The sequence below is a fragment of the Borostomias antarcticus genome (genome assembly GCF_949987555.1).
Source record: "Borostomias antarcticus genome assembly, chromosome: 2".
Classification (NCBI taxonomy): domain Eukaryota; kingdom Metazoa; phylum Chordata; class Actinopteri; order Stomiiformes; family Stomiidae; genus Borostomias; species Borostomias antarcticus.
Genome location: NC_140235.1, coordinates 29325426 through 29344946, shown reverse-complemented (window position 1 = coordinate 29344946; position 19521 = coordinate 29325426). Strand labels below are relative to the sequence as shown.

General features: G+C 45.3%; 1 protein-coding gene across 2 annotated transcripts in view; it reads left to right on the top strand.

Moving 5' to 3' along the window:
- The first annotated feature begins 332 nt into the window (after positions 1-332).
- Positions 333-19521, top strand: part of rbm33a (RNA binding motif protein 33a) — a 31445-nt gene continuing 12256 nt past the window's right edge. For both annotated transcript variants that reach the window (XM_084450601.1, XM_084450600.1), the window contains exons 1-11: positions 333-472; positions 1384-1465; positions 2006-2054; positions 2631-2704; positions 4639-4957; positions 9804-9956; positions 10229-10400; positions 11138-11340; positions 12618-13020; positions 14242-14303; positions 16765-16894. In XM_084450601.1, coding sequence (XP_084306727.1) covers positions 454-472; positions 1384-1465; positions 2006-2054; positions 2631-2704; positions 4639-4957; positions 9804-9956; positions 10229-10400; positions 11138-11340; positions 12618-13020; positions 14242-14303; positions 16765-16894 — 1666 coding nt within the window. In that variant the 5' untranslated portion in view covers positions 333-453. The remainder of the gene's footprint in view (positions 473-1383; positions 1466-2005; positions 2055-2630; positions 2705-4638; positions 4958-9803; positions 9957-10228; positions 10401-11137; positions 11341-12617; positions 13021-14241; positions 14304-16764; positions 16895-19521) is intronic.

Here is a 19521-nt window from a genome sequence, read left to right as displayed (position 1 = left end):
CCAATACAAACAAAAGCTATAGGATGCAATGTCCAAGCTTGACTGACATTAACAAACACAGCTATACAAACACACTATTAGCTAGGCTACTCAATTCAAAAACTGTATACAAAAACACAAAAATACACGATCAGTCCTAATCCTTATGGACTCATTGAGAATCAAGACAACAGAGCAGATCTAAAACCAGATATTCCTAGCCCAGCACAACCTACTGAATGCTACTAGGTACAAAGACCTGACCTCCAATCAGTTCTTATGGTGGAATGGCTCATTGTAGCTACCCAGAATGCACTGGCGCTTTTATTCTGTCATGTTTATGGTTTGATTGTGTTGCGGAGCGCTAGTGGTACAATTTAATCTTGTTATTTGAAGCCAAGCACGAGAATATATCCATGTTTTCCACAGTTCTATAACTATAACTACTGCACACTGCGGCAACCGTCTTTCCTAATGGCGGCGACCGCCCAAGGTATGCTATTTTACTCTCACCGTCAGTTAACGTTATATCTTTAGCAAACATGCTAGCTGGCTAGCTTAGCTTACTGTAGCTATGCTAACGTTTCCACGCTAAGCCGCAACAAGGCCACGTATCGAGCCAGCTACCGTTCCCATGAAAGCATTTTGCTAACAGAAGTGTTTTGTGACAAAAATATACTCTTAAACGTATTTATGTTTATGTTGTTAACGAGAATGGTTGACATGAATTTACCATGGGCGACAGATGTGTAGCTAACTCGCTTTGTTAGCGTAGCGGCAGTGACCACACCTGCCTCGCCTGGGCGAGCAAGCTAACTAGTGACTGGCATACTTGCTTGGTGGCTAGCTATCTAACTAGCAACATGTTAGCTGCTTGCGCGCGTAAACAGAATATAAGCGTTTGCCATCCGCCACTGGAGTTTTGCACATTTGCTAGCTACACGAATCATTGCTTATTTCTTGATTGATTGGGGAACAAGTTAACCAGCAGTCGCGGAGGCCTTGCTGTTCAAATGCTATTCTTAGCTAGCTAGCTAAATAAGCCCTCTTAGCGGGCGCCACCAAGCAAGCCAAAATTGCCTATCCACTACTTAGCTAACTTGCTTATAAGTCAGATAACTCAGCAAGCCATGACGCCCAGTTGCCGGCTCGAAAGATGTAACGTTAATGTTACTATTGACGCAAGCTTTTTCCCATCTGATTTCTCTCTCATGGCCATGGGCCTCTCCGACCATATCCAAATTAGCTAACGTTAGCACTACAAGTAAGTATGAAACCTTATGAAGTAAGTAGGAACACCATAGTGGTTCTCAGTTGCGTCGAGTACTATTGCACCAGTACTACACAGAAAGAGTAACGTTGGCCAACTAACTACAACACAGACAACTGTCTTTCTGATTGCAGATGATGACTTTGATGAGTATGACAAGCCAGGCGCAGAGAGGTCACGCAGAAGAAGAGGAGAGGACGACGATGATCCGGAGAGGTATGTTTGCTCGGGGTAACATGACTGCAGGGGTTCTTTTAATCTAGCAATCACGTGCATGCCTGTGTTATCTTTCTCCAGGATGTTTTGTAAAGTTAATAAAGGACCTAATTCCCATACCTTGTGCTAGTATCCATACTTTGTGCCATTGTCTTAAAAACTTTTGCACAGAAAAATGATCGTTTTTATTTTTCTTTTTTGCAAAGGTGTGTGAGATGATTTGGACTACTAGACAGTATAGACTGAAAGTAATGTTGAATGTCCAAAACTAATATTAAACTGCAAAATCCAACTTCACATTTCATCATTCATTTCACCATTTCCAAGTCATATTACACTGAAATAATAAAATGTATACTATCATTGCTGTTTCTGTCATCATCCAAACATCCATTTCCATTAATTTGATGTTTGAAAACAACGGACTAAGTGTATCTAACGTAACTGTCACTGAAATGTTATGTTATGTAGTACTTCAGCTCTAACTCCAGCGTCACAGAATTTGTTTACAACCTACCTAATACTTCTCTCCTCTCAAAGTGAACTTGAGGGTGATTTGCTGGAAGAGGATTGGCTGACATCCAAAAAGGTAAGACAAAAACACGCATTGTAATTGTCCTCACTTTCATAGATGCACAGTTGAATGGAGCTCAGGGTCAGCCAGCATGAGTCATGAGGATGTTATGAGCTAGTGTTGATGTTATGGCGCTTAGGCAAATCTCACGAAGCATGGGCCTATATACTGTTGGAAAGTGGAAAAACTCACTTAAATATCACAGGAAAATATCATATGGGTCTGGGTCAGTGATGTAGTCCTACTGCAGTAGGCTGGTGGCCGGTGGCTCCTCCACTGGGACACCTGATCATGTGAACCAGGGTGAAGTTCAGTGGACAAAAACTGCTTTAACCTGGCCAGATTGTCTTCACCATATGGGAATATAGCATCCAGCTGGGTGGACCACACACACACACACACGCAGATTTATTTGTGTTCTCTTAAGTTTCATTCAATGATTTGTTTCCCTTAAAGTTGTCAAATCTGCATCCAATCGGACAACTGTGGCCCATAGATGCCAATGTGCTAAACTAAGGAGCCCTTGTCAGTAGAAAAGTGACCGTGATGGACATAAATAACATGTGACTGATCTGTCCTGTTTGAATTTAGAACCCTTCAGAGGTGTCAGACGAAGAGCTGAACGATGACCTCCTGCAAAGTGATGACGAAGATCAAAATATGAGGTATGTTGTAGGGAGACAAGATATATTGGCAATCATATCGGCCGATGTTAGTCATTTTTTAATATATCGGTAGTAGGGATGGGACGGTTTGAAATTTTCGTATCACGGTTATAGTGACCAAAATTATCACGGTTCACGGTTTTATCATGTTTAGGGATGGGTCTCATTAATTTTTATCGATACTGATACCAAAGACAAATACATTCTTAAAAGAACTGAATTGGTATTGTTAATTTGTGACACTACTGATGCACAGGGCATAACGTGAAAAGACAAAAAATAAATTATACTGCATATAAATTAAATAAAGTAGCCTATAGGCTATGCTTTACATAACAACATAACACACCATTACATAACAAATGACTGCTCTTAACTAAACAGTATTAGAGAAAGACAATCTCCCTCCCTCTTTCCATCCCCTTCTTCCCTCTCTCGCTCCCTCCCACCCTCCCTCTCTCTCCATCTCCCTCTCTCCCACTGTCCCCCTCACTACAGTATACTTTACACAAAAATAACAACAACATGACATGACCAGCACTGCAGCTTGCTAACGTTAACCAGCTAGTGCTATAGCATTATACATGCAAGTGCTATGCTATACACTATTAGGCTATTTTACGTTGACATTGACAGTCCTTAAATCTAGATGTCTTCTTTGCAAGCTAGATTCCCTCTGTCATCCGCTTGCTAAAGGCTACAAAAACGTCGTAGTATAACTTAGACTACAGTGGGTCATTCATTCATTCACCAGTTGTGCCCAGTAACATCACTGCACCGAGCTAGCAAGCTAACAGTAGCTAACTTTAGGTATAGCTGGCTAGCTGCAGTACGTAACTGCTAGTCTATTGAATGAACCACTGTAAGTTATAGTTTTAGCAAGCCGATGACAGAGGGAATCTAGCTAGCAAAGAAGACATCTAGCACTAGATTTACTGTAAGTACTGTCAATGTCAACGAACGGGACTTATTGGGGTGCGCACAGCATGCATACCTGGGGTGGTAGAAGAGGATGAGGGAGTTGGTCTGTCTCGCACTTTGAGACTATCAAATGTAGTGCAAGTCCCAATTTTAATCTGATGGGCACCATTTAAGTTCTTTAGCATAGACGTTGTATTTCCCCCCTTGCAGGAAAATATCTTAGAGCACAGGTTGCATTTCGCCTCCTCCTTTTCTTTCACTTTTGTGAAATGTAACCACACCTTAGATTGCTTTGTGCGCACAGCCATTCTCTCCACCAAAATACATCTCACTTTCGGCCATGCCGCTAGTGTTGTGGTTTTCGCCTGAAGTCAAAACTCCGCCTACGTGCTGCTACCTGTGTGGCTTTTCCTCGGAAATTGAACGGGGATGAGGGTCAGAAAGCATTTAGCACTTTTTTGCAAGTCAGACAGCATTTAGTATGATTTTTCAGTGATGTAGTCATGCACTGTTATCTTTATTTATTTTTTATTTTTTTATGCACGGTTATCTTGATAAATAAAAATTTAACCGGTTGTACTGTTTTCACCGCGGTTCATCGTGACGCCGGTAACCGTCCCATCCCTAATCGGTAGCGGTCTGAAGCAAAACGGGGCCGATGTGAACAACCAATAATTATTTCTGTCTAGCTGCTGTTGTGTGTGTGTGGTGTTTTTCAGAGGAAACAATGCGCTAAATCAGTATGTATAGCATTTGATTATCATAGAAACTTTTATACAGATCATATCGACATCTGTAAGTATGGGTTATCGGCCATGACAGCAATGTTATCGGTATAGGCCCAAATGATCATATCGGCACATCCCTAGTATGTTGTTGACTACTTTGACTGAATGTGTGGCCCATTGCATTTCCAAACTCACCCCTCCTTCTTCAGTCACCTACAGCTGTCGGCTGTGTTTTTAGCCCAGGTAGGATCGTTATCATTTGTCTTTCGTCTTGTTAACTTTCAGCAAGCAGGAAGTGAGCACAGCCTTCAACCCGCAGGAGAACCTAGGAGACGGCGGCGACTACACAGACACGGTCCACCTAGGGATGGAGAGCTATGAGGAGGAGGACTACCAGCAGGAGGGTGAGGAGTACGCCGCAGAGGAGGAGCAGGAGGACTACAGCCAGGCCAATGACACCGAGCAGGAGGACTACAGCCAGGCCAATGACACGGAGCTGCCAGAGGAGCACATGGAATTCTCCGGAGAGGAGGAAGGGAACCAGCTCTTCCAGGATGAAGTGCTAGACATTCAAATCAATGAGTCCTTAGACAATGAATTTCAAGTGAGTCCTCTTCATCCCCCCGTCCCCCCCCAACCCATCTTACTCTATTGTATCTTCTTAAAAGATAATGTCAATTTTCCTGTCTGCGTGTTTTTCAGGGGCCACGTTTCAGATATATTCAGGGGCTTTATTGCAACAGGGGATGTGTGTTGGACGGGGGTGGCAGTTGGGGAGGGGGTGGGGGATTAGATTCATTATCACTCTCCGCCAGTTTATTTATCCGTCCGCTGACAGAGTTTGCACTGACAGCTTGTTTGGCGTGGGGTAATGGCTCTTGGTGGCTCCCTGAAAGGCCCGTGCCATTGTGACCTTGGGCCCTGCATCTTTGTCAGGGTAAGGGGCTGCTTTGTGTGAGGAAGATGTGCTGCCAATCGGCTGTGCTTAATGTTCCCGGGGCTTTTATCTGGGGCTTTCGACTAGATCTGATAAAGTCACACGTAGGTGAAAAGATTATTGACCTTCCTAAGGACGCCCCATACAGTCTTCTAATGATTGATGCGACTTTCCCCCGGCTCATTCCACCCCCCTCTTAGTGCAGAATGATAGGGGGAAAGATAAGGCCGGAGCCATGCGCCACGCCTGTTACGGTCCATTTACCGAGGTGTGATGGCGTTTGACACCTGACTAAGGTATTGGGGCCCCCTTTTTTTTCTTCTTTTTTAATTTTTTAAACACACCGAAGATAAGCCGTTGACCTTCTTACTCAAAGCGCGCGACACTGCTCAGTACTTGAAACGCATCCGCGAGAGTGTGTGGATGCACATTTGTATTCTCCCGCGTGTGTTATAACTGTGTTTACAAGGTCACGTCACTGACGCGGCTTAACATTTCTGTTTGCATTGGTATTCAGAGGTAATATGTGGAACTGTTTAAGGGATTAAGCCGTTCTGTGCCCTTGGGGCCGTCTGTCCATCTATCTGTGTCGCTGGGAGCCATGTTTTTCCCCAAATGCGTGTTTGGAGCTTTGAGGTTGATGTTGCCGAACACTAAACACCGTCTCCCTGACCTATGGACTGACCTCGTTTAGTCCTGTGGCCTACGTTATGTTATTACATGCCTTTGTACCAATTATGCACGTAAAGAGGGTTAGGTAAACATCTCAGGTCTATGTACTGTGCATTAGGGATGTACTGATCCGTTCCAGGGCGTATGTATCAGGCTGATATTGGCACAGAACTCTGGAGGGAAGGAAAAATCATGATCTGGTATGCGCAGTGTGTCACGTGATAACAGTATGAGCGTTAGCTACCTGTAGAAGAGTCGTGTCAGCGATGTGGAAGCATTTCTACCATGACTTTCTATGAATTCATGACAATTGAAAGAAAGCAATTATTGTCATGTGATTACGATTGTGTTGTTGTGCTTTGGCACGACCTATGAACTTTGAGTTTGTCCAATGTGGACAATAAAGCACTTGTGTTGATTCAAATGCCTTCTCTTAAAGCAATAGTACACATTTATTGAAAATGGATGATAGCTGCTTCTTGAAACCACAGAAGTTATTGAACAAAGAACAAGAAAGCCGACTTTTAAAGGAATCTACTCATCTCAGTAATGATAATTGAAAGGCTTTAAAAGGAAAGGAATGTCAATTTTACACATTGCAAGCAAATTAAAGACAAAAATCACCACTCTTGGCTTCTCAGGAAAATGTCTTTGTTGTTCAACAAAATTGACTTAATGGAGAGGGGGTCGCACTGAAAAAAAGGGAAATATTTCCCTTAAGGTTCTTAGTATTGCTTTTTAAGAAGTCAAAAACATATTTCTGTGGCCTTCATCACGTATGTTAAAAACGGAGAATGGGTAATAACACACTGATGAAGGCCTAGCTGTCGAAAAGTCTGTTTTGCTCCTAGTGTTGCACGGTGTATCGATACTAGAAAAGTACCGCGATACTCTGTCGTCAAAAACGGTACAATACCCAAATTTAAAGTATCGATAAGAAAGACAGTGTTTTAATAAGAGCCGTATATATTGAGTTGCGTTCATGCGACAGTGAAGCCGTGTTTGTTTGTAGGCTAATAGCGCTCTGCTTCTCTCTCCCAAGATCCCTCGAGTCGCGGGGCAGTGTGTGTGTGTGTATGTGTGTGTGTGTGTCTGTGTGTGTGTGTGTGCGCGCGCTCTCTCTCTCGCTCTGTCACTCTGCAGCGAGCAGTGCAACAGTTTTAACTAGTCTAACCTGAGATGGCTACAAGTACAAATGTCGACCGTCCACAGCTTGTCGATAAAGCTGATGCGCGCAGCGAAATCTGGCATATTTTGCTTACAGAGCCGACAGTGAGGGCAAGCCCACGGACATTAGAAAGCCCATCTGTAAACGATGCTACGAATCTATACAAACCAAGGGAGCCAATACGACCAACCTGGCAAAGCATCTTGCAGACAGACATGACGACTTACACAAATAATTCAAAGAGCGACAGGTTAGCGAATGTGATAGAAGATAAGACACACAGCAGCAACACCAGTACTGAATACAACCGAAGGATATTTAGCCTACCTTATGTTTGAATGTATGAATGCACAATACATTTATTGCACCAGATGATAGCTAGAGAAGCTAATTTTCATCCGTAGCATGAGACTTTTAGCTAGCATAGCTGCAGCCTGGCTGCAAGCCTAGCTCTCTACTCTAGCGCACGTGTGACAAAAAAAATCTATACCTGCTCCAACCTCCTAGAACGAGAGAACTGTTAACCGTGAGACAATTATCTCTTCTGATAATTAGGAATAGCAAAAATGCTTCAATAGGCCTGGGTTAATTAATAAAAATAATAATAATAATACTAATAAGCTTTTCAAGTTCTTCTGATTATCTCACCGTTTGCAACAACATAGGCATAATTTATTGATTTCTCCCCACACAGACAAACAAACAGATGCCAGCACAATCCCAAACCACCCAGTCGAGGCAGCCTTCCCTTCCAGCTGTGTGTCCAGGAAATATGATAGACTCAAAAGATGCAAAAAGACTGAACAGAGCACTAAAAAAGCCAACAATTTAAAGTTCCATGTTCTGTCATCTATTATTCCATTACTTTTCCTTATGTTTTAGATTTTCGCCGTGGTATCGTTTCGGTATCGGTATCGAGATATTTTGGGCAGGTATCGTATCGAAGTCATAATTTTGGTATTGTGACAACACTATTTGCTCCTCTATGCTCCCAATAGCCAATATAAAAAGCAATGCTAAGAACCTTTTGAAATACTTCTCTTTTTTAAGTGCGACCCTATCTCTTCAAGTATATTGTAGCACGCCCAAAATCTACCCTTAAAAGACACTGGTTGAGCGCAATGGAAAATACTCTCCTTCAGTAAGATCGGAAAAGTTCCACAACCTGTCGAAACGCATTGCTCACTGAGTTTCCTCCACCCGATGAAGAGCAGAGAAAGCAGGAAGTGTGGTTTCATTCAAAAAAGGCTGGCAGTGAATGATATATATATATATTGAAGAAATATCAACATGGTTGAAGGGGAATAGAATTTCACAGAAATGGAATTTCACATGATGGTGGTGATGATGATGATGATGATGGGGGTGATGTTGATGAGAAGAGTGCCAATATTACATTAATCCTGGAGACAGTTTGTCTAATGTGTAAATTAGGGCTGGGTTAAAAAAAATCGATTAATCGATTCTGAATGAATTCAAATGATTCAGAATCGATTCATGAATCCCAAAATCGATCTTTTATTTAATGAATGAATGAATACATTAAGGAATGAATAGTTCATTCATTCAATGATTCATTCATTCATTTTTGGAAATCAGTATCGATACCCAGCCGTAGTAGGCCTGTTGATGTGTTGCATAACTTGGCAGTCATGTAATTAAGGTTACAGCAAAAAAACACAAAAAAAAACAGGTTTTAGTAACACTAACCCAATCGATATTGAATCGAATCGTGATAATCGATTCTGAACCTTGGGAATTGGAATCGAATCAATTCTTGAAATTCGAATCGATACCCAGCCCTAGTGTAAATATATTTCCCTTATATTTAGTTAGCCTATTATTTGTTCAAGAGTAGAACACGTATTGGATATCTGTATCTTCAGATAGCCAAAGTTGTGGTATTTGAAGTCAAAAATTGGTATCACTAAGTGAAGTTAAAAATTGTTATCGGGACATGCTAGGTGCAGTCTAGGCTGGGAAAGGTGACTGATTATGACCGTTGGGTGTAGGCCCATGTCGGAAGATGAGTTGGAGGAAAATGATGTTATGAAGTAGTAGAAATGGTCTTGTGTGTGCGTGTGCGTGTGTGTGTGTGTGAGAGAGCTGCCCATGCCACTGACTCATGAAAGTAGTGTGGCCAACACAGAGTTAGTCTATGATATTTTCACCAGTTTGATTTTATCCCTCACTACCTTATTTTTTGTATATTTTGTCAAACATTTACATCTCATTGAATTTCAAATCCCGTCTGGAATAGTAATGAAGCCTTGCTCCCACTGTTATGGTAATTCTAGGGGGTGCGGTGGAAGCCCCTGCCCTCTCCAAAACCCTTCATAACATTTTCACTGTTCTCCTTTATGCCTTTGTAAAAATAAAAGAAGCTGTCTTACCTCTTAGCCCACAGCGCGTCAGCCAAGCTCTTAGTGCCCCATTGATAGCTTGTTTATTGTTGTTTTACTTGAATCAGAATTAATTTATTGCCATTGTACTTACATACATAGGAAGCACCTGTGGTCCTTACAGAAATACAACAATGGACAGGTGCAAGGACAGGACAGTGCATGACAGTAATGTTTGTAAATGGGTATCTAGCTAGTATCTATAATTGAGTGGTATTTGACACTACTATGTATCATTCAGATGATATTAAGAGTCTTGATTTGTGTTCAGGTGGATGACTACTCTACGAGCTTCACTGACCAGCTAGAGGAGCATGGAGAGGAGGAGCAGCAAGCCGAGGAGGAGGCCCTGGAGGAGGCGCGTGAGGAGAAGGAGGAGGAAGAGGAGGCCGCAGACACCTCTCAGTTCCCAGACTCGGAGGAGGTAAGGCTATAGCTGGTCCCACGGCTTAAATTTCAAAATGTCTCCCATGTCTCTGGTCGTGGTACATCTCTCCCCTCTTTGCCGTCCAGTGCTCCCTATGTAATGGCGGCGTCCCCTAAAGGGCTGAGAGTGGAATAGTCAGTGTTGAGTCTGGAGCAGCGGGCTCACGCCATGTACGCCTGTTGCTTTCCCACGGGTTGACTGTGGAATCGGACAGCACACACGAGAGAAAGCGGCGGTCTGATTTTCCTGGGTTGTTCCCGTCATCTCAGGTTGAGAATGAACAGGAGACAGAGGAGGAAGTCAGGGAGGAGTCGGACGAAGAGGAAGACGACGACGAAGAGTCTGGCCGACTGCTGCGCTTCAACACGGAGCGGAAGGACGTCAGCGTTGTGCGGCTGGCCGACGCTGCGAGCAAACGGAGGAACATCCCCGAAACACTCGGTACATTTCAGTTCCACAGCATCGGTTCTCATCTCAGAGGAGGGGGAACGCAGAATAGTTTTTCATCATAGATTATTACTGCTTTGCTTTTGAGTTGCACTTTTAATGTCTGTGCTTTTGATAGGAGCTGTGTTCGAAGCCGTTCCCTCTTTACTATATAGCGCACTATATAGTGAGTCTGACGTTTTTTTCTAGCGTTCAATCTAGGGATGTGCACGGCGACTATTTCCGCTGACGACTAATCGGTGGTTTTGCAACCGACTATTCGACTAGTCTAAAACAGAGATTCCCCAACCACTCAGAGGCCATGGACAGCTAGCGTTAGCACTAACGTTATGGAAGCTGCTGCAAATCGTGAGCTTGTGAGCTAACTGGCTCCGTGCAACTTTATAGCTTGCTAGCAGACGGCACTATAGTTGGCAAAACCACATGTGCACATCATTAGAATTTCGACCCTTTATTTGGGATTTATTCAAAACTGAACATCCTAAACTCAATACTTACCTGAGTACATTTCAACCTGCTGCCATCAATGCTCGGTTTGTTTATTTGATACTGGGCGAGTCTGCTTGCTTTCTGACGCAACAACGTTCAGTGTGGTGTCCAAAAAAAAAAGTTTGATTGTTCCCTATAGAGTTCACTATATGGGGAACACTACATAGGGAATAATTGGTGGGTGAGTGGTTTCAAACACAGCGACAGAAGCCTCATGTGTTCTGTCCCCCCCCCCCCCTCAGAGCTCTCTGAGAAGGCCAAAGCAGACCTGATGGAGTTTGAGGAGCAAGAACGACAGAAAAGGTATGGCCGATTCGGCGGACGAGGAAGAGGAGGAGGAAGAGGGGGATTCCCAGGGTTCGGCATGGGAGACTTCAGGGGTGGCGGAAGAGGAAGAATGAATGATCAGAGGCTCCCAATATTGGCACTTCACATGAGCATGCAGGTAAATGTCTCTAAATCACCCTTTCCACTAAAAGACACCTTCCCTTGGGGTAGCAATAGCCACTTTGATTATATGAATTTGGATTATATTATATGATTGTATTATGCATTTTATATCATAACAGTGAATATTGAAGTTAAGCTGAGTGGATAAAATCTTCATAGGATACAATAATATGAAAGTCTTTAACCTGACTGTCTCCCAATGGGAGGAAAAAGAGAAGAGATTTGTACTTGTATTTTCCACCTGTGTGGGGGTCCGGGGTGGTGCGCTTAAGCTCTTGAGATCACGCGCTCGTAAACAGTCAGCCAACCCCCTCCTCAGCCTTCTATCAGGGTTGATATATGGATTATACAAATAATTTGGCGTAAGTCCATTTGGTTTGCATTATGCCAAATTAAATTTGTTCTTTGCCAAGGATTTAGTTTCTCGCCAGTCTTGTATTGTTGGATATCTCTCACAGCATATAAGCCGTTCATTTCTGTTGCTCATCCATTCATGTAACATTGCCTCGGAAAGCCATGTCTGTGAGGAAAGTCCTTTAGACTTAAGTGATCGTGATCCTCCAAATGGCGGCGCTGAAGAGGTATGCGGATACTGAATAAGACTCCATATCGCAGGACTAGTGATTCATGATGTGAATGAAGAGTAGGCCCGGTCTAATTTGTGTGTCACTAAAAGCGGAGCCAACCAGCTCAGTGGCTTTGTGGTTAGAGAGTCCTTCCTGAGATTAGGAGGTTGGGGGTTCGATCCCCGGATGAGTCATACGAAAGGCAAAAATAATATGGTAAAAAAAAAAAAGGCACCCTTGGCATCAGCATCACGGGTTAGATTGGGGGTAAGTACCTGCGACATACTAGCGTCATGTCCAGGGGGGGTACTTGTACATCAAGCTGCCTCACGCTAAGGAATCAGGAGATAGGCTCCTGTCCTAGTGGCCACTAGGCTTGAGAACCATTGGTTACTTACTAAAAACAGAGGCCTACTATAGCATACATGAACGCATAAGTCTTGGAGGTGGAGAGGTTACAAGATACATAATTACTGGTTGGAAACATCTTAACTTTGGTTTTTGGAATTGATTCTTTGGCACTCGGCAGGTCAGCGAACTGTGTGAGAACTAAACCAACCAAATCGTGGGCACTCAAGCATAGTTTATTGAACTCATATACTGAAATGCAGAGTGTCTCTCCAAGACACAATATATGTGACTTCTTGTGTGTTCTCTCTCCCTCTCACTCCCTCTCCATATATCTCCTCTCACCTCAATTTCGCAGTCCCTCTCCAGAATGCCTCCCCCTCACCAACACCACCATCCTCCCCATCACCAGCAGCACCACGGCGCCATGGGGCTCCGGGGCCCCCCCCCCTTCCAGGAGCACGGCGGCCCGCTGGCCCAGCAGCCCCTGCGGCCCCTCCTCCCCCTCCACATGGCCCAGCGCTCGCCGGCCTCGCACGGCGGGGGCCCGACCCGCCAGCAGATGGAAGCTCCGCCCTGCAGGATGAACTCCCCGCCGCCCAACCACCCCCACAACCAGAACCAGCAGCAGCCGCCACAACATCAACAACAACAACATCAACAACAACAACAACAACAGCAGCAGCAGCCACAACAGCAGCAGCCCAAAAACATCCACATTAACCCCCACTTTAGGGGCCCAGCATCCTCTTCTGCACAAGGTAGGCCTGCATCCATGTACACTTTCGGCCTCCTCTCCATGGAGGTCAGAGGCCTTTTGGTCGGTAAGGACTTGTGATTGGCCATTTATATAGTGGGTCGTTCTTGAGTAGGGTAGCGGCGATATGCCGGCCGTACATCGTCATTGTCCAATACTCGCCTTGTTGATTGACCTTGTTGACCCCCAGATGTGGTTCCGGGGTTTTTAAACGTCTCTTTTGGGTCGCGTTACCGACCATGTACTGCTCGCATGCACATGCGTGCACACGGAGCCGCAAAATGCATTCATGGGCGGAGGTGTGTGCTCTCTGAACACCATTTGTCGTTTGTGGAATGTGTTCATGATTTACATGATTTATTTGGGTTGTTGCATGCTCAGCTAATGCCTATGGTGCCGTTTAGCTTGGCATTTATCCTTGCACTGTGTTGAAAGGTGTCTGGATTAGAGTGACATTTTGTTGTTTGCGTGAATGACGAGTGAATCGGTCTGTGCCAGTAATGGGTTTATCTTCTGGTTCTTTTGGCGGCATCGCCATTCCATTTCCCCAGATGGGTTTATCTTGTCTGTCCCGGCTACTATTGAAATTTGTTAGCTAGGTCTGTGTGTGTTGTGTGTGTGTGTGTGTGGGGGGGGGGGGTGGAATTGGGGTGTATGATTTCCTGTGTGTGTGGAGAGAGAGGGGCAGATGGTATGTTTGTGTTAGGGGGGAGGACAGGATAATAGGATGGTTTTTCAGGGTTGGCATGTGTCCTACCCCTGATTTTGCAATAAATTGTCCCGAACTGTCTCCCATTTATGCCCAAAATATCATCGATGCTCCAGAATATCGCAGGGATGTTGGAAGTAGAAGATGCGTGTAGAATTGAGCAAAATCCAAATATGGATGGATGAAAGGGTGTATGTCTGCCTAATCTGTGTTCCATCAGTGGGCTAGACCGCATGCCTTTACCATTTCCTATGGCTGCTGGCCTCTGCTCAAGCGGTGTCAAAATATGAACACATCCTGGAGGTGAAATTTAAGCCTGTGTAACAGCCTTTAGCTCAGAGGTATCTAATGGACTCCCCCTCCTCCCTTTCTCTCTGCTCTCTCCCCCTCCCCCACCCCTCTCTCCCTCTCCCTCTCTCTCTCTCCCTCTCCCTCTCTCTCTCTCTCTCCCTCTTTCTCTCTCTCTCCCCCTCTCTCTCTCTCTCCCTCTCTCTCTCTCTCTCTCTCTCATTGCAGTGTCCTTGATGCCTCCTGCTCAGAGCCAGCCCAGACCTGCCGGTGGTCCTCCCAGGTTTCCCGTGAGTAGCAGCTGCCCCTCTCTCGCCCCCCACCTCCCCCACCCCCCCTAAACCCCCTCTCTCCCCTCCGCCAACCCCCCCCTATACCCCCTCTCTCCCCTCATCACATGGCTAGCATGCCTCTTTGTGAGAGCAATATCATTACGCCAATTAGGCCGTCCGCCCTGGCCAAATACTGTTGAAGCAATTCTGTAAACAGTGATACCGAGTCTGGCTGCACAACTGGAAGGGCTTGATAGGCTGCAGGCGGCGGGGCAGCGGGGGCGGGGCTTAGCGGCACGCCGTTCTTCAGGGATCTGCCGGGGCTCAGGCTGCCACGGCCTGGCACATAATGGAATCCTGCTACCAGGATTGTGCTGCCAGTGAAACCACCACGCCCCCCCCGTCCCCGGTCCCCCCCCCCCCACAAAGTTTGTGTCCCCCAAAGCAGGAGAAGACTTTCGGAACAAGGGTTGAATGATTAAAGTAAATAAAACTTTTTTTATTTCTGTTCTCTTTTTCAGAATAGTACTCGAGGCAAATTTTCGATTGAAAGATAAAGGAATCTGGACTCTTTAGAGAGCATGTAGGAAAGATTTTTTGAATGAGTAACAAAGATGACAGGAATGCCTTTAAAATAGAGCGTTTTATATGGATTTATTTATGCAAATTGGTGATTAGGAGAATGGCTGCATCCAATTGCGTTTCGTGGGGTTTTTAAACAAACCCCATCCACATGAGCCAGGGCCGTGCGTTCGAATGTTATAAAAAGGAGAATTTGAAATTTCTTCAGCGCCCTCACTGTCACTTTCCACATTTTGTCTCACGTGATTTGGGTGGACACTGAAGGTAGAGTAGCGTAGTGTGGGTATCGGCGTATGCTAGCGCGGGAGGGCGGACTGCGCTGAGGCCTAGCGTAGCGTCGTACTCCCCAGATGTCAATCGCATTTAGCCTGGCGGTGGCTGGCAAGGACGCAATTTGAAATGCAAGCGGCAAAGCACCTCAGCGAGTTCCCCTTTACCACCGGGTACCTGACTACCCATTATCAAACATCATCAACCCATCAATTGTTAAAGGAGTGGACAGGGATTGAGGGGGGACTCATCGTCTGTAGTATTATACCATCTTGTTTTTCCCAAAAGATGAATATGTTGTATGAGGTGTTCGAAGACAAAGCCTGAAATAAATGTCACTCCCGGTCCTAATCCCATGAATTTCCTTTTCTCATTGAATAGTTTTTGGCATTTTGCCCCCAGCCCATCGTATAACATTTGTTTTAGCTGGCCACCTCTGTGTCCTCAGACGGGCGATCTCGGCATCACCTGGCCGGCATATTGAGCACCTTTCAACCTGTTTATCAAGGATTAGCCACGAGCCGCGCCTTATCAAGTCCATACAAATTTCAGCGGTATTATGTAGACGGCCGGGCTCCCATTGTGCAAACGCTATCGACCTTTAGAAACGGAGCGATAGTGTCCGAATGACGGTGTGATCCTCTCATTCTGTCGCCCGGAGTAAAGCCCCTTGATTAACTTTCCGTTAAGCAACTTTGCAGCCCCCCCAACTTCCCCTCCTTTCCAACATTCCACCTCTCCGTTCCCCTCAAAATAACGGCAGCTCGCGGCAGAATAAAGGTGGATTAAGCCCTGATTGCGGCATCTTAAGTAATTTACAATGGGGTTCGGAGGAGGTAAGCGCCCCATTTTGTGGAAGCGCCACGTGTTGAACGGAAGGTTAATTTTTCAACAAGAGACGGATGTTTAAGAGAATAAAGGAAGCCGCTATGAAGGGGGGATTGGTATTCCAAGGAGGGATTAGAGGATCGTTATCTGTTTTTCCTCGGAAGGTAGCTGTGCACGAGGGCGGGGGGGGGGGGGGGGGCATGGCGTGCGCGTGCCGTGAGTGGAGAACTGATGAACATAGGAGAATGTGGGTGGGTGGATGGAACAAAGAAGTTAGCCTTGGCTTATCCGCCGGCTGAAACGCGTCCTTGGTCCTGACACATCGGCCGTCCGTATCGCCGCGTTTAGGATTACCCATAATTCATTCCCAGGGCGTTCGCTCTTCGTATTATCAACATGCATATTGATGTATGCAAGTCGAGATCCTGCTTAATATGGATGACCCCAGCCATTCAATTACCCCAGGCTCCTGTCCAATGGAACATTCCACCCACAATCGCCCACTTTTCATTACGTTAATTTGTTTGTGATTACTGTGTTCCCTGGTACAGGTTATAATTCATGAGTGTGTTGTGTGTTTTGTCTCTGTGTGTGTGTGCGTGCGTGTGTTTGTGCGTGCGTGCGTGTGTTTGTGCGTGCGCGCGTGTGTTTGCGCGTGCATGTATGCGTGCGCATGTGTGTGTGTGCATGCGTGTGTGTGTGCATGCATGTGTGTGTGTGCATGCGTGTGTGCGTGCGTGTGTGCGTGCGTGCGTGTGTGTGCGTGCGTGTGTGCGTGTGTGTGTGTGCCTCCTGACAGGGACCGGGAGACTTCCAGCAGCACATGGTGGGTAATTTTGGGCAGCCCCAGCGGCCCCCCCATCACATGGAGCCCTGGAGGAACCAGCCCCCTCCACCCCTCCAGGACAGAGCGTCCTTCTTTATCAGCGGTAAGACACACACACCCACACACACACACACACACGCATGCACACACACACATGCATTCACACACACACGCATGCACACACACACGCGCACGCACACACTGCACTCTAAGGTTAACAAAGCCATTGTTGGCATATGAGCCCTTCTGGGCCTCACCCCCTAGCAGTTATACCTACAGGCTATGCTACTAGCATAATAGTGGTGCTGCATTAACACAATTCATGTTATATGTATGAGAACATGCATACATTTGCCTTGAGTCTTCATACGTAATTTTTTTTTGTCATTATTTTTGACTGTGTAATATAGAAATACGTCCATCCAATAAGGTACTGGTAGTTTTTTTTCCTAACAGAGATGTATTGTGTTAGCTCTACAGCGCAGCTTTCCCATTACCATATATTTAAGTATTACAGAATAAATAATACATTGCTTTATTTGCACCTGTTATAGCCTAATCCATTATTTTGATTAGCACGTAGTTGCTACAGTCTTTTGATTTGCACTTCATCAAGCTATTAACTGCATCTGAGTTAATCTTATAGAGATGCACCGATCCACTTTTTTTCAGTTCCGATCCAATTCCAATACCTGGATTTGGATATCTGCCGATGCCGATACCAGCGGTCTTTTGACTTGAATAATTATTTATCATTAACTTAATTAATTATATTAATTAATATACACTTAATACACTTTGCACACACACATTCGTACTGTATTGCTACTGTACTGCTTTGAACTGTTTTTATTATTAGGATATCTTGTATCTTGTTGTTGAGGAGCCAAAACAATCATTTTACTCATCAATTTTACCCAACATATTGCAACTTGTATATTGGATGTAGGCCTACTATATATTCATTTTCGCGTATCAAGCCAACATTCATCAAATAAAAAGAACTATTTAGTAAAATAAATGCTTGGGATGAGACCCCCTGTCTGCTCTGCTCTCCTGTCACTCACTCTGCATGTGCCACAGAGCCTCAGTAGAGCAATGGTGTCATATTCCACTGTGACACCACAAGAGGAAGAGGGAGAAATGGCTCTAGTTTACAGATTGCCTCATTAATGTTATCAGGTTCCCTATCAGCATTGGGTTGAAATCCAAAATATTGCATATTGCCAAATAGGCACATTTGCTTTTGGAAATCCTCTGCCGCCTCTAGTGTAACCAACTCCAGCAGCGCAGCAACTCCAGACTTTCACTCGCCAACATTCTTGGCAAACTATTAAAAACTTTTTTCAGCATAATGTTTGTTTTCACACCAAACGTTTGCAAACATAAGGAAACAGTCAGTAAAGATAGGCTAGTTTGGTGAACGAGATGCTGGAGTGAGGGAATCGTGAATTGTAGCCTATGATTGAATGAATGATTGAATGAATGAATGAATACCGGAGCTTCACTTCATCTGGATCGGTAGGTGGATCGGCGCCGTCAGGCCGATAACCGATCCGTGAACCACGTCTGAATCGGAGCCCGATCCCGATACTGGACCGGATTGGTCCCATCTCTACTCTGAACTACCGTAGCCTGATGCCAAGCCTGTACGTCACAGCATTCCAGTGTTGGCGTCCTGTGAAGCACCAACACATATTTAGTAGATGACTGGCTAGCTAGCTAGCTAGCTAGGTAGCTGAGATACTCAGAGCAACTAACCTGATGCGCCAGATGAGCTTGCGAAATCAGGATGGTCTCACAAGGCTAGAAGAGTGCCCTTCTAGCGTCAACCGTTAAAGACTCACTTTTGGTTTTGTCTTTGTTTGACGTTTGCTGTGAGTTCTCAAAATGATATCGCCCTTTGCTTTATATCCCTGTCCCGTTGTGTAGGCTATTTCGTTATGATAAAATGTCCAAAGCTTCCCGCAAAAGGGCTGCCGACATATTGGCGGCCACAGTGTTGGGTAGGGCTGTACCCGACTCTGAATTCTGCGAGTCGAATCAGATTGGCATGTCCAAACCAGAGATTCGACGATTCGTTCCTCCTCCCCCCCCCCAATATGTCTAGGCTTGGGGGGAGACCACGGGAGGCGGGACAGCTGTGAAACTTTAAACTAAAACTCACAGGCAGCACAATAAAAGACACCTGTTTTTCTGGCTAAACATGCATCATCTATCTCACATTGTCCATCTACTAGATGCCCCCTTGTTTTAATGCAGTGTTTCCCAATTCCCATAGCCTACATTAGGGTTGGGCGATTTGTCGTCTCAGCTGCGCTTTTGAAAGCGTGTGTGAATAGGCTCATGCGTTGGGCAGCAGTCAACAAGGAAATGTTTTAGCTGTCACTTTTCGCAGATGTTAGAGCTCAATCTGTCTATGGGAAAAGAAAAAAAAATTGTACAGCGAATATCTTGGTTAATACGAGAAGATTGATCTAGACTGATGATTCGACTCGTCAACTCTCAGGGGACAGCCCTGGTGTTAGGTCTGCCGCCCTGGTGTTGGGTCTGCTGCCCTGGTGTTAGGTCTGCTGCCCTGGTGTTAGGTCTGCCGCCCTGGTGTTGGGTCTGCTGCCCTGGTGTTAGGTCTGCTGCCCTGGTGTTAGGTCTGCCGCCCTGGTGTTAGGTCTGCCGCCCTGGTGTTGGGTCTGCTGCCCTGGTGTTCGGTCTGCTGCCCTGGTGTTGGGT